Source organism: Rattus rattus, chromosome 1 (genome assembly GCF_011064425.1).
Source record: "Rattus rattus isolate New Zealand chromosome 1, Rrattus_CSIRO_v1, whole genome shotgun sequence".
In the NCBI taxonomy this organism is placed as follows: domain Eukaryota; kingdom Metazoa; phylum Chordata; class Mammalia; order Rodentia; family Muridae; genus Rattus; species Rattus rattus.
This window is the reverse complement of record NC_046154.1, coordinates 245,883,944-245,903,765: the sequence shown is the minus strand read 5'-3', so window position 1 is coordinate 245,903,765 and position 19,822 is coordinate 245,883,944. Positions and strand designations below refer to the sequence as shown.

General features: G+C 50.1%; 1 protein-coding gene across 1 annotated transcript in view; it reads left to right on the top strand.

The window, feature by feature from the left end:
- The window catches only part of Ago2 (argonaute RISC catalytic component 2), a 36,614-nt gene extending 20,649 nt beyond the window's left edge, over positions 1 to 15,965 (top strand). The window contains exons 11-18 of the mRNA XM_032916445.1: positions 1,899 to 2,083; positions 3,642 to 3,801; positions 7,167 to 7,257; positions 8,585 to 8,779; positions 10,561 to 10,695; positions 13,479 to 13,580; positions 14,657 to 14,856; positions 15,006 to 15,965. Coding sequence (XP_032772336.1) covers positions 1,899 to 2,083; positions 3,642 to 3,801; positions 7,167 to 7,257; positions 8,585 to 8,779; positions 10,561 to 10,695; positions 13,479 to 13,580; positions 14,657 to 14,856; positions 15,006 to 15,114 — 1,177 coding nt within the window. The 3' untranslated portion in view covers positions 15,115 to 15,965. The remainder of the gene's footprint in view (positions 1 to 1,898; positions 2,084 to 3,641; positions 3,802 to 7,166; positions 7,258 to 8,584; positions 8,780 to 10,560; positions 10,696 to 13,478; positions 13,581 to 14,656; positions 14,857 to 15,005) is intronic.
- The last annotated feature ends 3,857 nt before the right edge of the window (positions 15,966 to 19,822 follow it).

Sequence of the window (19,822 nt, the reverse complement as noted above, 5' to 3'; positions counted from 1 at the left end):
GCCTGAGGCCTCCATGTGCCTGGCCTTGTTTCTGTTAGTCAGACGGGTCACTGGGGTTCCGACACCAGTGGCTGGCAGCCTTTCTCTAACAGAGAGTACTCGCTCATGGTGACTCCCATTCATGAAATGTGGTGAGGCCAAGGTTAGCTGTGAGAGAAAACAGTACCTGAGCAATGAAGTTAAAATAAATCAGTCTCCATGGAAGCAGAGGGTGGACATAGTCGGTGGACTCAGACTGTAGAAACAACACATTTCACTGTCTCTGTCTATAGCCCTGGCTGTCCAAGAACTCAACTATGTAGCCCTGGCTGGCCTTGAACTCACAGATCTACCTGCTCTGCCTCCGCTATTGATGGGATTACAGGTGTGCGTCCCCTTTTCTCATTAAGCCATTGTGCTGGTGCTACCGTGACGTTTCAGTGAATTAAATGAGAAGTGAAACTGAAAACTGGGGTGGTAAGCCACAGTAGAAGAGGTCAGTATTGTGGTGGGCTTCAGTGGCTGCTCTCCTGGGGAAGGACGGGTTACCGTTCACCCATCAGGAGTTGGCCTGCTCCCAGCCACCTTCCCTGTAGCTTAGGACTGATACAGTGAGCTGCAGAGGCCCGCTCCTCTGCCCAGAGCACTGAGCATTGGGCCAGTGGCAAGTAACTAAGCCTGACCAGTGCCAACAAGATTGTACATCAGAGCTCACAGGGTTTTACTCGTGTTCCAAGGTTAGAGGGGAAATAAGACATTTGGTTTTTACCTGTCTGGGGGCAGTGAAGGGGGCACCCCAAAACCTGCAGAGAATAGATAGCTATAACACCACCACCCCAACAAGAGGCTATTTGGTGAAGCTGTCTTACGCAGGGCTGAGTTCACTGGATAGAGGCTGTCATTCTACACTGGTGTAGCTTTTGCTTGTGCTTCTGAGAGAATGAGCCAGAAGCCCAGAGAAAAGTCGAGCAGCGGCTAGATGCTGACCAACTTCTGCCCATCTTCTATTTTTGGTCTCTGTCCCCAGACACACCTACCTGTTGATGGTGTGACTGCAGGTACACACATGTGCATTCTGTAAGTGCAGCGCATGGGAGGTGGATTCTGCTCCACTAGGTTGGAACTAAATGTCCTCACCTTGGCTGCTGGTTGGATGTTTTTACTCTGAACATAGCCAGTCTTCTCAGCCTCCTGAGTCTTGTTGCAGTCCAAATGCTGGCTTTGCTTGACTGCCACCTGTTCTGTTTCCTTCTGGGTCTGTGTCTCCAAAGCCAAGCTATACCCACCAGAACAGCAGGGAAAACCCATACGGCAGCTGAAGGTGTCCCTTATTTTACCAGAGCCCTAACAGAGTTGCTTAGTAGGCCTGTGTGGCCCAAAAGAGCCATACTGTGTCACTACAGAAAGGCAGCAAGCAGGCACTTATATCTGCCATTTTATCCCAGCAATTATCCCTGGGCCTTCCATGGGTTTGTGGTGCACTCACCCCATTCATGGGTTAATGCCTGAGATTAAATTCTAGCATGGCATGGTGCCTAGCCCCCAGAGGGGTGAGGCAGCAGAATCCTGAGTTTGAGGCCAGTCTGAGCTACCAAAAGCAAATAAAAAACATAATTCTCTTTGTTTGTTTTTGCTTTGTTTAGATAGAATCTTGTGTATCTCAGGCTAGCCTCAAACTCATCATGTAGTTTTAAATGACCTTGCACTATAGATCCTCCTGCCTCTCCTCCCAAATGCTAAGATTACCATACCTGCAATATCCAGTGTTTGGGATCAAACTTTGGGCGTGCTAGGCAAGCACTTAAAATCCTCTCCCCACCCCTTTGACTTTATTAAACTGTATTCAGAACCCCTGGTTGAAAGGATATGACTTCCTTTCCATATATTGTACATCTTAGCCAAGTGGCTTTTCCCCTCAGGTCCTTCACAGAGCAACTGAGGAAGATCTCAAGAGATGCTGGGATGCCTATCCAGGGTCAGCCCTGCTTCTGTAAATATGCACAGGGGGCAGACAGTGTGGAACCCATGTTCCGACACCTGAAGAACACATACGCTGGTCTCCAGCTGGTGGTGGTTATCCTGCCTGGCAAAACTCCTGTGTACGGTAGGTGTCAGCCATCTGTAGGCCTTTGGGGGTTGAGGGGGTTCCAGTGGCTGTGATTTGCCTGTTCCCCTTTGTGTGGACTGAACTGAGTGGTGGGTTCATTCCTGAGCCTGAGAAAGGGGAGAGGGAGGTCAGGTTACTCTAGTCCATTTTCCAGGCCATTGTCACTGTTGTCTTGAATGAGGCCCCAGTCCCAGGTATCTAGCAAGTCCCGGTGGCCCATAGCTGCAGATAGTTTCTGCAATTGCCCAATGTTTGGAATTCTAGGAATGGATAAATGTTCCCCTTTGTATTGACACCAACACCCCAAGAGATGGCGTTGGTAGTTATTGGTCGTTTAGGGAGGTCGGGTGCAGATTATTAGTGGTCATGGTCAATAGAAACAAAAGGAAATAAATTGGATTCAGGGGTCTCTCTGTCCCCACTATCCTTTCTCTCCTATCTAGTGATAGAGGGTGAGACCAGTGAATAAAGGGTGGGGAAAAAAGAAACCACAAAGTAGCAACAGCCAGCTACAGCCCATAATTTGACTTGAGGGTTGGTTTGATAGTCATGCTGTGGCAGGAGTGTTGGCAGATGGAAGAGAGTCCCCTGCTATGCCAGTGTTCCCTGAGGAGGCCCCACTGACTCTTGATTCCCTAGGCCTCAGTCAGCACGTCTGGTCTCTGCCACCAGCCCAGACAAGGCTGGGTTTCTGTTTGTTAGAGGGTAGTTGCTCATTTCATCAGTGGAGAGCTTAATGATGCTGAGAGAAGAGGGAATGAATCAGGTACAGCCTTCCTTTCAGGAGGCCTTCAGTGAGGCAGGGAGGTCATACGGACAGATCTACAGGGTGAGAGCTGTCCGCCCCCAGAGGCTTTCAGCAAAAGGGTGTTGGTGTGAGATCTGGTGGTGCAGGAGTCAGAAAGAACTGGGATTCTTAATGGTTGTTACTATTACTAGTAGGGGTCTGTCCTGTCTAACCACAGGCAGACTGCAGACCCACAGCCGCCGTGCTTTCCCCCTCCAAGTTCAAAGCAGGCTTGCTCGTGCAGTGGTGTTTGGATGGAATGAGCATTGTCCCTGGGGTCCGGGTTTCTAGAACAGTCCTTAGAGCAATGACCAGCTGCTCCGGGAAGGAATCTGGAAATGGAGGAGTGTGGATCCCCACGGCACTTTGATGTTCTGTGTTTGCCAAGGGTTTTGAGGAGGCCGGTGGTTTTATTTTTAGCTACCCAGGCATTTGCTTAACATGAGGTGTCATTTCTGCTGAGGAATGATGAAGCCTCAGTTATAGCCGGCTTCTGCTCACCCCACCCTGGGCCCCAGATCACAAATGGCTGGTGTGAGATGTGCTTCCAGATTCCCGTCCTGAGGGAGACAGGCACAGGTGCCTGGCAGCACTAAAGCAGGATTCAGCCAGGAGCTCTGCCCTCCATCTGCCAGCATCGTGCACAGGCCGACTGCAGGCGCCTGATGCAGCTGCCATGGCTGAGCCCCGCACCAGTGCAGTCCACAGGGCAGGGGACAGCTGCTTCTATTTGGGACATGTTGTGACATGTGCACCCCTGCTCCACAGCGGAAGTCAAGCGTGTGGGAGACACAGTGCTGGGCATGGCCACGCAGTGTGTCCAGATGAAGAACGTGCAGAGGACCACGCCACAGACCCTATCCAATCTCTGCTTAAAGATCAATGTCAAACTGGGAGGAGTCAACAACATCCTGCTGCCACAGGGCAGGTGAGGTGGCCACACCCTGCACATACACCAGCTGGCTCAGTAGAGAGGTACTCACAGGTAGTTCATGTGGGCATAAGTCCCAGACCCCTCAGAGCCAGGGGCCTCAGGGATGGGTGACTGTTAGGACTGGATTCCCTAATAGTTGAAGGCTGGTGTGGGGCCATTGCCACCCCACTCTTTGTGCCAAGGCCAGCAATCTCCACTGGAGGGTTAGGAGAGTGAGTGGCCCAGGACAGGTCAGGAAATGGGCTTCCACAGACTTGTCAGCTGGTCCCTGGAGCTTTACTGCAGTGTAGACTCTAGTGTTTCCCACTCTGCTCACCCAGGGCTGTTAGCTTGCTGCTAAGATCATAGTACTTGGGCTAGAAATTCTCTGTAGGGGCCACAATTGATGGGTCCTCTGCCTGGCCCAGGAACTTATTAGGCCAAGTGCTGGCTGCCAACATGCTCCACAAGGCTAAGGGATGGAGACGCGGAACTGTGTCTTCCTCACTCGAGGCAGATATGCTACCCTGGCTATTAGAGGACAAGGCCCAAGTTACTGTTTGCCCCTCCTTGAACAGTGGACCTGCAGTTGAGGCAGAAGAGAGTGAAAGTAATAGCTTTTTTAAAAAAAGATTTATTATTTATGTGAGTACACTGTAACTGTCTTCAGACACACCAGAAGAGGGCATCAGATCCCATTACAGATGGTTATGAGCCACCATGTGGTTTTGGGATTTGAACTCAGGACCTCTGGAAAAGCAATCGGTGCTCTTACCACTGAGCCATCTCTCCAGCCCTCACAGTGATAGCTTTGGTTGAGGAAACTGTCTGTAGAAACTGAGAATGAGGGGCAGGCCTGTGCCGTGGGGGGCTGGCTGTGGCTTTAGGTGGAGCAGACTTGGGTCAGTCTCTGCCAGGCTGATGTTGGGGACTGGCAGGCTGAGGAGCCCTGAATCTTTGGAGATAAGGACGGTGGACTAGATTGGAGAGATTAAAGGGGAAGAAAGGCAGTTGGTTGTCTGGGCTTTTGGTCTAGTTAGTGTCAAACACAGGGCCCTTCCTGAAGGAGGGGTAGCTTGGGCTGGGATGCTGAGCTCTGGGAAAGCACAGGAACCATGAGATGGGTGAGCATCCTTGAGTGAGTGCCAAGGAGATCTGAGCCCTGTGCCCAGGGTGAAAGCTAGGGATGCTGGGAATAGAAGAGAAGACAAGGAGGGGAGGCACTTGAGTCATGGCACCCAAGGAAGTATGTCTTGCATCACAAAATGCCAATACGCCGCACCGTGTGGCCTGATGATTGGACCCAGTGATAGGGAAGTCACTGGAGACCTTGAAAGGGAAAGCTTGTTGCCATGGCAGCGTGGGTTGAATTAGAAAGAACCTGGGAGGTACCAGCAGGCTGGGCTCATGGGAAGCTTTGCGCAGGTGTGCCTGGCTTGTGACACATTTGTCACATCCACCCATGTAGAAATACAGCTGCTACATGGCTGTACCTGGTGGCCGGGGTGGCAGGGCAGTGATCAGGATCTTTGGGTGTACTACTCAGTTCACCTTCAGCAGGGAGAGTGAGGCCAAGGGGCACAGGCATCTCGAGTGTGGTTGGCAGGACCACAGTGCCACAGACTACCTGTGTCTGAGAAGTGGCACCTAAGTCTGAGGCTGGGTGCAGGGCCCCCCAGGGGTGGTTGCAACCACAATGGAGATGAAAGGGACACTTGCTCCTCTCCCTGGAAAGAGTGCATGGATCCACATGCTTAACACATAGGATTCTTTCTTACATAGTTTTACCCTGAGTGGGTGCTGAGGAGAAATCCTGCTGGTCTCAAACACAGACACACACACACACAGACACACACACACACACACACACACACAGACAGACAGACACACACACACACACACACACACACATAGGTCTCCACTGTGCCTGACTTTGATTGGGAGATGGCAATGTGCAGTAGACACACTCCCCTCTGAGTGCCACAGTCTTCACACTAATGTGAAGTCGCCTCACAAATCATGACCTAGGGTCTCACACAGAGAATATTATCTGGACTCCACACACTTAGGGAGAAAGATGCCCTTCTGGCCTCCTCTCCTTGCCCACAGTGTCACCTTGTCTTTGGTTCTTTGTGATAGTCTCGGGACACCTCTAGAATAATCAAGTTTCTTTTGGCACAAAGTGCGGAGGCATACTCTTACGACGTCGGCATTTGAGAGGTTGTGGCAGCAGGACTCGAAGTCCAAGACCAGTCCGAAATACGTGAGACTGTGTCAAAACAAAGGGGAGAGAGGGCAAGAAAATTGCAGGAAGGCAGGCAGACAGGATGGGTAAACCCCTTCCTGATAGCCATGCTGATACCATTACCCTCTGGCCATCAGCGGCAGCCACAAAGTTTGCTGGTGTCAAATGGGTGTGGAGGGGTGCCGCCAGCCTTGGTGTCACCATGGAAATAAAGATGAAGCTGCCCTAGTTGTGCAGTATATGATAGGCCCAGCCCCACAATGCAGGAGTCAGGACAGGCCGGGTGGACTCTGGGTGCTGCGTGGAGGGCTGTCACTTCCTCTGTGTCCCCTTCCCTCGACACACATACCACCACTCAGTGAGCATCCAGCCTGAAGGTCTCAGCCAGAACCGATGGCCACGAAAGGAGGTGGCCAGGGTGCTGGGAGTTGGGAATGTGCCCTGTGGTTAAGAACCAGGATGCAGGCTGGATGGATGGCTCAGTGGTTAGAGCACTGGCTGCTCTTCCAGAGGTTCCGAGTCTAATTCCCAGCAACCACGTGGTGGCTCACAACCACCTATGATGGGATAAGATGCCCTTTTCTGGTGTGTCTGAAACAGCTACAGCATCCTCATATACATAAAGTAAATAAATAAATCTTTTAAAAAAATACTACTCAAGATGCTCCTCAAACAGAGTAAGTCATGGGCAGGTGAGACCCTGGAGTAACCTATGGAGGTAGAAGGTCTTGAACAAAGGCACCCCGAGTACCCAGCCAGGCCAGCTGCCATACTCAGCTCTCAGTCCTGCCTTCCTGGCCTCTTTCTCAAGTTCATAGCAGACATCATTGTTTAAATCCAGTAGGCTTTCTGTGTGTATCTTTAAGGATAAAGATTCTGTTGGGGACTGGGGATGTCTCACTTGGTAAAGTGCTTGCATGACATACATAAGGTCCTGGGTTCAAACCCAGCATAAACCAGATGGGCGTGGTGGTACATGCCTGTTACCTGGCACTGAGGTAGAGGCAGGAAGATCTCTTGAAAAATGCCATGTTAGAGCAAGGGTTGCCTCCCAGATAGGGAGAGGAATAGTTTCTGTTGTCAGACATCCATGCGTTGTCTCAAGCCTAGGCCTCAAACACCCACTTTCTTGTAGGCCTCCAGTGTTCCAGCAACCTGTCATCTTCCTGGGAGCCGATGTTACCCACCCACCAGCTGGGGATGGGAAGAAACCTTCGATTGCTGCCGTGAGTGTCCGCGGTTTCCTGTGGCATCTCTCCTAATGTCCTGTTGCTTGGTTGGGACCCTTGCCCCTCAAGTGTCTGTGGTTTGTTTGCAGTAGTGTGTGAAGGAGAAGACATGGAAGTCACTTACCTGCTTGGTTGGTCTAATCATGATCTAATGGCAAATAGGTGATGGGGTGATACTGATGATGTCATAGGTACATGGGTGATACTGATGATGTCATAGGTATATGGGTGATACTGATGATGTCATAGGTGTATGGGGTGATATAGTCTTAAAACACAGAGGCCAAGAATAATTAGTCCACAAAGCTGAGTGTCTCCTCAGTCCCAGTTTGATGCTGGAGTCCAGGAGAACTCCTGGAGAGTTGCCTGTCTCGGTCTAAGTCAGAATCTGCCTGCAGTAACAGGATAGACAAACTTGCCCACAACAAGCAGGCAAAAAGGAAAAGGCTGCCACTAAGAGGTGTGACTCAGATTCGGGGTGGGTCTTGCCACCTCTGACGATCCTATCAGCAAAACCCCTAAGTTTACACAGCTGCTTTGGTTTAAGTTGATACCAGACGGGGGGTGAGTTGTCAACCAAGATCAGAGCCTGGCTTATTAAATTCCAAAGAGCAGAAATCTATGTTTATTCCTGGTGCCCACGATTCTCAATCAATAGGACAGGTTTCTGTTCATGTTGACTTTTTTCTGCTTATGCCAACTTGAACTATTTCTTCAACAAGGGATCTGGAAGGGCCTGGAGACTGCTCTCTAAACTTCTCAGAGGAGTTGCTGGTCACCTGCTTCCCAGGGACACAGGGCCCTTCCCTTTATGCTTTCAAGGAATAAGGAAGTGCCTTCCCCAACCTGGGAGTGGGCTGGCCCTAGCCGTAGCTGTCAGTTTACTTTTGGCCCCCTAACCTCAGAACCCTGGCAGCATCATGGCGCTCTGATTAGTCCTCTGGTTGCTCCTTTAGATGAGCCTTTGAACAGTCAAGTTGCTTCAAGGGGCTGTGACCTTCCTAGGGATCTAAGTCTGGGCATACTTAGATGTACACATGCCAGTCTGAAGAAGTGTTTGCTCTTGAAAATCTACAGGCAGCCCCAGTTGCTTTCTTTGTACAGATGTCAGCTACCTTATACCTTATATAAACACAGTAGGGCTCAGTATTGCCGCCTCCTTGTGCACCATGGGGCAAGTATCCCATCTTCAGAAGGTGCCTAGCAGTACTTTCTGCTGTGAGGGACACTGGGAGAAGATGCTTCTTTACAGATCAGTCTCTAGCTGGACCGTAGAAGAGGGACCCCTGGAGCCCTTGTCCCCTGCTGACTGTGTGTCCCACAGGTCGTGGGCAGCATGGACGCACACCCCAACCGCTACTGTGCCACCGTGCGCGTACAGCAGCACCGACAGGAGATCATCCAGGACCTGGCTGCTATGGTTCGAGAGCTGCTCATTCAGTTCTACAAATCCACACGCTTCAAGCCCACCCGCATCATCTTCTACCGAGACGGCGTCTCTGAGGGCCAGTTCCAGCAGGTGAGCCGCTCTGCACCGTCCTCTGCCTCTGTCAGTTGGCTGCTCACAGTGGAGAAGGCAGATGGTGGTGTGGTCTGTGCCATATGAGGTTTCAGGGCCCATGATGGGGGTAGGCAGGAGGGAAGTTTTGGATGTAAGTTTGGACAGTGGAGACCTGGGTGAGGATGGAACCTCAGGCCAGGGAATAGGCAGGCAGACTGAGGAGTTCACCTTCCCTGCACATTTCTAAGTGCTGGAGAATCTACGTGCCTGCCTTGACCACAGGCGTGCAGCAAAGTACATGCTCATTTGCTTCCTATTTGGGGCAGAAGCGGCAACTTTCCCTCTTCAGAACAGACACTCATGGGCCCTGGGAGTACACCATCCCCCTCTGTTCTTTCTGGCCAAGCCTCTAGTGCTGTGTTCAAGAGCTGTGGTGACAGCCTCTACAATGTGCTTCCGTGACGTAGAGCCGTGTTGCCCCCCAGTCCAACCTTCTGGGTGTCCAGTGCTTCTCTCTTATAGAAAGGTCTGACCTGCCATTCTCAGCTCCACCACTCAGAGAATGCTAGAATCGCCACAAAGCAACTCTGCACTAGAATTCTAATTTTTGAACCACTGTATACTGATCGAGACTGTTAAATCCGAGGGAAGCCAGACATGGTAGCACGTGCCTCTAATCCTAGCACTCAGAAGGCAGAGGCAGGCAGATCTCTGAGTTCTGAGTCCAGCCAGGGCACAATAATAAGACTTTGATTCAAATAGATGCAGTTCCTCTGAACACTTGAGTGGGAAAATTGTCCAAGCCAAGACTTTGAGGCTAGGGGTGAGCAAGGTGGGGAGACACTATCCTGACAGCAGAAGTCCACTATTTCTGGTACTTGTGTACCAAGCTCTTCACATGAGATCTTCAGTGCAGGACCCACAATTGACAGACAGAGGAGGGGGTGTTGCTGGGTACTGTGGGGTGCTGTGCTCCGGGGGAAGTTCTGGTCTGACTCAGACGAGCGTTTGCTCCATTTCTTGCCTTGTGGCAAATGGCCCTGGTGTCCGAGCCCATACATCTTCATCTTGCTCTTTTGTGAGCATTGAGAACATTAGGGATTCCAAACTAAGCAGTTTTGTGTACCTTCTAACTTCAGAACCTGTGTGCCCTTGGTCCCTATGTATGTGAAATCATGACCATAATTTTTACTGTCAAAGCTATATAAACTAGAGTCACCTGCAAAAGGGGAGCCTCAATTAAGATGTCGTCTCAATCAGATTAGCCTGTTGGTATCGTGTCTGTGGGACATCCTCACACTGCTGCTTGATGTAGAAGCGCTTAGTGTACTTGGGCAGCGCTGTTCTTAGACAAGTGGGCCTCGGGGTTGTCTGAGAAAGCTGGCTGAGGTGGGAATATTGGTGCATGCCTTTAATCTCAGCACTGAGGATGTGGAAGCAAGTAGATCTCTGAATTCAGGGCAGTCTTGTCTACATAGTGAGCTACAGGCCAGTCAGAATAAACAAAACTAAAAGAAAGCAAGCTAGTTAGCCGAGTAAACCTGCAAGTTCTGTTCTTCCATGTTTTCTGTTCTGTTCCTTCCCTTACTTCCTTGGTGATGGCTTCGGTTTGGAAATGTGAGCTAGCTAAACCCTTTTCTTTCCCAAGTTGCTTTTGGTCAGTCTTTTTAACGCAGCAACAGAATGAAATTAGACCAGTTGTCAGAAGTCAGAGTGGTGTACCTGACCCAGTGTGGGCCAAACCGGGAAAGCTGTTTCCAGTGTGCAAGAGGCATCTGATGCCTGCCTCTGTCCTGCAGGTTCTTCACCATGAGCTCCTGGCCATCAGAGAGGCCTGCATAAAGCTGGAGAAGGACTATCAGCCAGGGATCACATTCATCGTGGTGCAGAAGCGGCACCACACACGTCTCTTCTGCACAGACAAGAATGAGCGGGTGAGTCACAGCCCTGTGGCTCCCACAATCTGGGGAGACTCTTCATTGAGGACCTGGGCTCAGGTGTCTAGCAAGGCTTTGGGGAGGAGGGTCCAGGTTCTGACTCTGGGGAATGTACACATCTCATGCTCTTCATTTGGAGAAAGGTAAGGGTCCTTGGGCATGTGTGTACATGTATGTGAGTGTACACATGTAGAGACCAGAAGACAAACCAAAAGTATCATCCTTAGGATGGGCTGGATGACCAGTAAGCCCCAGGAATCCTGTTTGTGCCTTTGCAACCATGGATTGTAAGAGAGTGCACTTGGTTTGTGACTTCTTGGGATTAAAGTCAGGCCTTTGTGCTTACATGGCCTGAAAGCACTGTACTGACCAAGCCATCTCCCAAGACCTAGAAAAAATGTGTTCTGTGCTTCTAACGGTACAATGAGGCACACATCCATGTATAAAGGCAGCAGCTTGGGAGACATAGGCTGTCCAGAAGGTCAAGGCCTCAAGTCATCTACCAGACCTTGAACCCAGCACTGAGGGCCCAGACCCATCAGGCCTGGGATCACCACACTGTTGCAAGATGGTCATTGCAGTTCAGCTCTGCCCAGTGGTCTCCAGTGTAAGCCAGTGTTTGTTTATAAGTGTTGTGAGTGCCACAAAGAAAGAAACCATTTACCAGTAACTACTGTAGCTGTGGTCTCCAGTGTCCCCAGTGTTACATCCTAAAATGACATAAAGAGGGGAAAAGAAGAAAACAACAGCAAATGCTTGCAGAGTTTCCAAGGGAAGCTGACGAATAGTGTCACGGGTAGACGTTGCGACACACCTCTGTTGGAACCTGAAACAGGCAGGAATGGGAGAGAGGGGTGGGGAGAGCTGCAAGTGCGGGATTCGCATGGAAGGACCAGAAGTCTCGGGTGGTTTCCAAGCCTAACCGTATGTTTTGATCGTTATGCAAATGAGGTTTGAGAATGCTCGACACTTTGACTTGGCTGCCGCTGCTCACGCATTAAAGACAGAACGGAGACAGCGAGCACTCACAGCTGAACACAACCAAATGGTTTATTCCAGTTCAGCTCAGCCTGGAGACCTGAGCGCATGTATTATAGAATGAGAAATGGCTCTGCTCTGCAGACCACGAAGGGAAGCTGCAGCTCCTGAAGCTGGCGTTCCCTTGCAGCCTCCCGAGGATGGGCAGTAATGAGGAAGTAGATTAAGTCTGCCACCTCCTCGGATGCCCAGGCAGAGGGAGAAGGTGCCCTCCAGGGAAGCAGGCCGTACCATTTATTTGGATAGTGACTCTCAGCTAGTGAAGTCTGAAATGCACCACAATGCTTATGGAGTTATGTATATTTACAAAATTCATCTCTGGAGCTAAACCCAAAAATTCTTTTTTAAAAGCAACCCATGCCAGAAGTCTCAGGATCCAGCTTTATGGGCAGGTTTCCCACACAGACCTTCAGCTGTGAATCCTCACAAAATGTGACCGAGAATGGTAAAGGCGTAGTTGTGAACTCTTAGCAGAAGAGGGGATCCAGTCCCTCTCACACTGAAACTAGACTTGTGGATGGCTGTGAGCGAACGTGTAGGTCTGGAAAGCAAATCCGTGCTCTTCCAGAGCAGCAAGTGCCTCACCCACTGACCCAGCTCCCAAGTTCTGAGTTCCATAGTTGGAGTTTAGTTGCAGGCAAGTTTCAGCAGCCCTTCAAGGAGTAATGTTTTGTTAAGACCTGTCACAGGTCTGCAACCCTAGCCTCACGTGTCCAAGGCAGGTGAGTCCTAAGTTCAGGGGTAGTCTAGGGTATAGAACAGAGGCCTTTCTTGAAAGACAGACAAACAACAAAAGGCTTGTGCAGTTTTAGAAAGGAGTTATTACCCACATCACAACACTAAATGTGGACAGATTTGGGCACATGACCCTGAGATCCAGGACAGAGGGTCTGAGGCTGAACAGCCTGGCTCAAAGCTAGCCCTGAGTTGTGTCTCCATCTGTTTCCCTGGCCCTACCCACAAGGATAAGACTATTGGGAGGACTGACGAAAGGGCATGGCACCCAGATCCTGGTGGTGTTAGAGGCAATGCCGGTGATGGCATACAGATCTATTATCATAACCATCCAGGAACATAAAACCGACGCTTCTCTGTGTCCATCCCGGCAAAACAAATTGCCTGAGTGCTCTAGGAGATTGTGTATAGGAGTTGTTTACCTGAGCATAGTGACACATGCCTGTCATCCCAGCACTCAGGGTGCTAAAGCAGGAGGTTTGTCTTGAGTAGAGTCCAGTATGTAACACTCAGTGAGTTCTAGCCCAGCCTGGGCTAAATGTGAGACCCTGTCTCTAAATAATAAAAGGATTTCATGGCATTTATTGCTTGTGCTAACAAGAGTAGAAAGTGACCATACCAGAGGGGCTCTCCCCACCCCTCTCCCCCTCTCCTCTCTTCCTCTCCTCTCTCCGTTCGCTGGTTGAAATATTTTAAGCTGAACGTGCTAGTGTACAACTCACTTCCTGCACTTAGGAATGGAGGGGGAAGCATATGGAGCTGGTCTCATCCTTGGCCACACTGAGACTTGGAACCTAGCCTCTGCTATTGGAGCCTGTTCAGGCAGATCCCTCAGTAAGCAGACCATGCTTGACTGTGGCATCTGGATGCAGTGTGAACCATGACCCCAGCCCAAGTTAAGCTGTAGAGATGGCTGGTACTTACCAGATTTTGTATGTGCTGAGAAGCAGGTGTCCCTGCCGTCTTGCTGGCACTGCCCACCATCTTGGCTCTCTGTGTTGCTGCAGGTTGGAAAGAGTGGGAACATCCCAGCAGGCACAACCGTCGACACGAAGATCACCCACCCAACTGAGTTTGACTTCTACCTGTGCAGTCATGCTGGCATCCAGGTAAGGAGGAAGGCTCCTTTGACTGTCTGGGATGTTTGTGATGGTGTCATACATTTGGGATGTGTTATGACTGTGCAGATGGGGCTCCAGCTCATTCTGTGGCCAGGAGAGGTGGGTGTTCACCTGGGATCCAGAAGAGATAGGGAGGGACCAGTGTAGAAGTGGGTGTGGTGAAAGCAAGGTGTAAGGAACAGTGATTTGTCAAGGCCAAGTGGTGCGTCGTGTTTTGTGCTGGCCTAGGTGAACTAAAAGGTGGGACCCCAGGAAGCTGCTGTGGTGGAGCCAGGGGGCTCATGTTCAGCCGCTTGCTGACCACCCACAAAATGCCAGGACAAGGGAGTCCCGGCATGTTCTTTAGCAGCATTGTGCCATCTTCCCAGTGGTAGAGTGAGGTCTTTGAAGACCAGTTAGTGGCAGGGAGGAAGGAGGCAGCAGTGTTTCTGCCGAGTGAATGCCACTCTTCCCTTGCAGAAGACTTTGGAAGGAGAAGTCTTCAGATATTCTCAACTCCCACTTTCTGGATGTTAATACATAACTCTGATGGGAATTTCTTTTCTTGGTATTATAAATGGAATATTGTAGAATACCTAATATACCCAGAGGACATTGTCTTCGGCTCAGCTCCTTCTAAAATGTTCTCTCTTTTTTTATTGCTACATCAAATGCATATTTATGGGGTATAGTGTGTAGTGTGGTTTTGAACACATGTATGGTGATGAGGCTGATGGTAGGGTGAAACACCCTTTATTCCCATCAGTCATCTCAGACTTTAACCTGTTCTGTGTTGGAACATTAAAAATCCTCTCTGCTGGCTATTTTGAGTCACAGCCACATTTAATATTACTCAACATGGATGTAGTGACGTAGGAAGCTGAAGCCAGAGGACTGAGAGTTCCAGGTCAGCTAAACTAATGCTGCGAGGCTTGGTTAGAAGGAGGGAGGGAGGGATGAAGAGAGGATGTTCCATCAAGGATGACCTCAAATGTGGCTCCTCCTTCCTCAAGCCACCATGCCTGCCTGCCTTGTTCTTGGTAAAGGTCTCACGCGGAGTCTTTCTGGCCTCTAACCTCTTTCAGGGGACAAGCCGTCCTTCCCACTACCACGTGCTCTGGGATGACAATCGTTTCTCTTCTGATGAGCTTCAGATTCTGACCTACCAGCTGTGTCACACCTACGTGCGCTGCACACGCTCTGTGTCAATTCCTGCGCCAGCTTACTATGCTCACCTGGTGGCCTTCCGAGCCAGGTACCACCTGGTGGATAAAGAACATGACAGGTGAGTGGCAGCACAGCTGGCAGGGGTAGACAAGGCTGGCTTCTCACGGGGGGCTGGGGGCTTTCCGTACACTTGTCTGCCTCCAGTGACTCACTTGGTGTCCAGGAAAGACTGCATTCTTTCTCCTTTTCTTTCCTGTGTCTCCGCAGCGCTGAAGGAAGCCATACCTCTGGGCAGAGCAACGGGCGAGATCACCAAGCGCTGGCCAAGGCGGTCCAGGTCCACCAGGACACACTGCGCACCATGTACTTTGCTTGACATGTTGTATTGTTTAGCGATTGTGTACCAAGTTGGATTCACGAGACCAGCTACACTCAGACCAACAGATGCCCAGCCCTTCCGTGACAGCCAGCATCGAACATGAGACGTCTTTGGTTTTATTAGATCCTCCATTTTCCAGAATGCCTTCCGTCCCAGATTTCAGACTTGGATTTTGAGCTACAGGCCTGTATGAGACCCCCATTGTAGGAAACGTGGTTTGCCAAACCTATAAGCTGCTCACTGAGAGTCTCGTTTCCTAAAAGCAAAAAACAACAAAATGTCCTAAGACCAGTCTATGAACTCTCAGGGCTTTAAAAGGTTTTAATTTATTCGGTCATTCGATTTACTTGTTCTTAACACCTGATTCTCAATGAAATCGATGGGCTCAATCTAGCTGTGAAGGCTCTGAGCAGGAAAGCACCATTACCATTGGGGTTTTAAAGCCTGGCCCTAGAAGTTGTCACCAATGTTGAGTGCTAAGGGCTGCCATGTGCCCTGCAGCCCCAGGGCACTTGGCTGCTAGATATCCACAGTGTCCCTCGCTGGCCACTGCCTGCCCTCGAGGCCTGAATGAAGGCATAGTGGCCAAGGGGATGGTCACGTGTGTTTAGGGCAGTGACAAGTTTGAGAGATTGGCAGACAAGTGCCATTTTGATAAAAATTTATTTAAAAAGAGAAAAAAGACAATATACTGACAGTCTAATCATAAGATTTGTCCTGTAGGACTGTGACATTTATTTTCCAAAGTTTCTAAAGAATACGGGTCTGTGGTGATAGATACAGTACAATCCTTTTTCACTGTTATGTCTTTAATGTAAGAGAAGAATATATGTATCTGGTTTGCAGTATTAATGTGGTAGGTAGATGCTGTTTCCCCTTTGTTGACGAGGGGCGCTTCTCGTGACCTGCTTCACGTACCAGGAGCCGTGTGGAGCCTGGAGACAGTCCACCTCTTGTGGCTTTTAGTGCTTAAGTAGAGGAATATGCACCTGGCTTCACGTAACAGCGATGCCCCCTCCTTCCCTCCCCACCCCCGTGTGGACTGTGTAGCCTGTACCTCTGGGAAGGACAGTGTGCTTGCCAGTAATCTGCCGTCCTCCCTGCCTCGTCCGTGTGTGTCGCGCAGCCGATGAAGCACAAGTGGAATTTATTTATTCTCCCATGGCTGGGAAACAAGTTCACGTAAGCGTGCACTGCTCTCAGCTATGTGCAGTTATGGAAGGTGGGTTTCATAGGATCTATGCACTGAAGTGGAGAGAGCGCTGCTCACAGTGGCTCTGCCGGCATGGGATTGGCAGGTAGGACTGGAACATGCCGAGGAGCTGACCGTGGGCAAGGCCAGCAGGGAAGGCACGGACTTGCTCTGGGTGTGGCTTGCTTCTGGGCCCCAATGTGGGTTTGCCAGCCTAGAGACCATTGAACTGAGGGGCCACTACGAGTGGCTCTGCAAATGGCAGCAGCCACCTCTGAGTATGTGTCCTGTGGGGCTTTTTGTGCTTGTACCGAAGCTGCGTGAGCATCCGGTCCGTTCCACAGACAAGCTCCCGGAAGGAGACGAGCCTTCTCTTCTGTGCTGCTTTGTGCTCTGTGGGTTTTTTCTGCCCCTGCTGACGGCCCTCATCCCCCAGCTCTGCGTCATTTACCTCTGACCCTGCGGTGGGGGGAGGGTGCCCACCCTCTCCCCCAGCTGTGGCACCTCATGCTAGAGGACACAGTACCACCTTTACCCCTTCACCCATCTGCACTGGAGCTGGTGGGAAGGGCGGGCGCAGTTACCTGGGAAGTCACACCCTCAGCAGGTGTGTATCTGTGTATGCATGTGGGTGTCTTACTAATGACATTAGTCTCTTCTTGCTGTGTCTTTAGAAATCTTTTAAAGTGACAGACCCCCAGTCTAAGAAGCACTGGGACTGCCTGCTATCCCATTGGCAAGTGGCACTTTCTCAAACTGTTTCCGAAAGGATATAAAAACACTCAGCTCACCTAACATGGTCAGGCTGGAGAACTGGTTAAACTAGTGAACTTTTAGAATCTGAAATTGTTTTCAGCCATTCTTAGAACCATGGGTTTCTAAGGTGTGGCTTCAGCCCCTTGCCATGGGATCTTAGTCATGCAAGTGAGTTTTTAGAGTGCAGATTCTCAGGCCTGCTGCCAGCTTCTTGGACCTGGCCCTTGCAGCCAGCTGGGCATCTGTGTTTGAGGCCACCCCCACCCACCCACCACCATGGCTCTGTGGGCTTTCTTAGGCCGTCCCCCATGATGCCAGGGGAACAGGAAGGAAGCCCTATGAGAGCTCATAGGGAGGAACACTTGTGGGCTGGGGGGAAAATCTGAGCTGGGAGTTTTGTTTTGATCATCTTGAAGGATAAGTTTTCTTTTCTGATGGGCCAAAGTACTTGCAGAAAGTACTTTCTGTAGTAGCCCATGCTTACTTGTGACACTTTTAATATGAAATGTACCCCCAGACCAAATGTCCTAATTGAGTTAGATGCACATCGTCCACGTGTCTGATGGCGCAGAGCTTGTGAATGGCTATAGTTCCAGTTTCTCAGGTAAATAATTGTCCCCCCAACTTGTGCCCTCCCCTTATTCTCACCGTTCGTTCTGAGACCGTGAGAGACCGCGGTGTGGTAGCAGACCCAGCTACCTTCTGCAGGCGCCAGCTTTTTTTTTTTTTTTTTGCCGCACCTGTACCCAAGACTGGTGACAGGTGCCGTTATCTCCTGAGGTGACACCTGGCCAAGTTTGAAGACTGCCCACGTGCTAACTGTGTTCCCAACCCCACTGTTAAGTAAGGTGTGCCTTGCTTTAAGCAAACTGAATGTGATTATGTTGTTGTGCTCTGTATCCATTTGGAAGGAAAACTAGGACGTGCCTGTCTCTTTAAGAGAGGCTACCCAATTAGACTCTCGCAGTGGCACTCTTCCTGGTACAATGTAAGATACTCACTCTTAAAACCCCATCATGACTTCCATTCCTTTACCACTGTGTACACCATGCAGCAGGTCGTGTCCCCTTCCTTCTCCCCCCATGCTGATGAAGCGATGGGAAACTCTAGGGAGACATCGAGGCCCCATTCTGTAGATTAGCCCTTAGTGATACTAGCAAAACTCCTACCCTCGTCACTGCGTGTTGTAAGCCCAGATTGTCCTAGTCCCCACTGATTCTGAAACCGAGCACACCTGTACTTCTAGAGAGGGGCTGTTTGGTTTTGGCTTCATTCTCCCGTTTGGGGAAATCCTCACATGCACACTTGATACCACTTTGGGTCTGCTCTGCCTTCTCCAGATTTGGCCTCTTGGCCACTCCTCACACTCACCCGCTTGCTGGCCTCCAGGCCACAGGGCACTGCCAGTGGGGAGACTGCTAGCTCCGTGCTGTCTGCAGCTGGCCCAACACCTGTATTCCTGATGTTTACCTGTTACTGAGCGCTTGATAGAAAGACAGCCCCTGCAGTGGGGTTGGGCGGGTTTTTGTTTTTTTTCTTTCCGTTGTCTTGTATTTTGTTGTTTTTAAATGCAAATATTTATTTTTTTTTTTCCTCTCCTGCTCTGGTTTGACTTAGCTGACTGGCTATCCCAATGCATGTGGTACCTGATGGACATGGTAGAGACTATTTCCCCCCACTTTTATAAATGACCCAATGTTTACCTTCAGGCTTGCTAATGCTTTATTTTTGGAAGCCACAGATGTAGTTTTTCTGGATGAATTGTTTTTCCTATAGATGCGGCAGTATGCTTTTGCATTGATCTGCAGGGTGATTTGAATTTTATTTTTACAAGCAGTTTTTCAATCAAATTCTATATTTGATACAATGTGTTAAGGGTAGACCAGCCCCCGAGTCATGCAGCTGGGGACCCCTGAGTGTCCAGGAGGCCTTAGGGCTGGGTGGCTTCTCTTGGTCGTCCCTGTGGTGGTAGCACTGGTCAGTCACAGGAGCCTTCAGGGTCCTTTAGCGTAGCCCTGACCTCTTGGGTTGTTACAAGGATTTTTTTCATGGGCATTTTGCTACGCAGACAGTGGACAATCCGGTGGCCCCAGACAAGCCATAAGCAACCTTTCTGTGACCTCTCCCTGACTCATCTTTCACACCCATGGGATAAGGAATGTGCCCAAGTAGACGCGACACTCCTTGGTGTTCATACGCCTCACTTGTGAATACAGACATTTGTTTATGTTCTAAGCCCTTCCCTGCAGTACCCATGCTGGCTGGCTCACTATAGACAGAGCACATGCAACTCTTGTCATGAGCGCCCTGTTGTAAGCATGCTGACTCCCTTAAGTTGCACTGAGTGTTGACAGTTTTCTTTCTTGTGTCCAACTCCCTATCTGCTGTACTCATTTGAAGTGATTGTAAACAGATTCACAGTGGCAAGAGTGATGTAGATGTGGGACATTGCCTCACTTCTGCGATTCCCAACACACATTTCAGTATTAATATGCTAGAGTGTGCGGACTGGGCTCTATTCTCTCGAGCGTTGTGGGCTAGCCTTGTCTCGCACTCTGACCAGAAGTTCTCCCCCTCTATACAGGACAGCATGCTCTTCAAGACCTGAAGGCTTGAATGTTAACTAACAGATTAGTTAGGAGTCTTTGTGACACTTTGGTCTGTTTAATTTAATTTTCTTGTGATCTGCAAGGCCTGCCCCCCAAAGCATGTCAATCTCGTTCTGTGTGGTCTTTGTGAGCTTGGACAGCGTCTGAA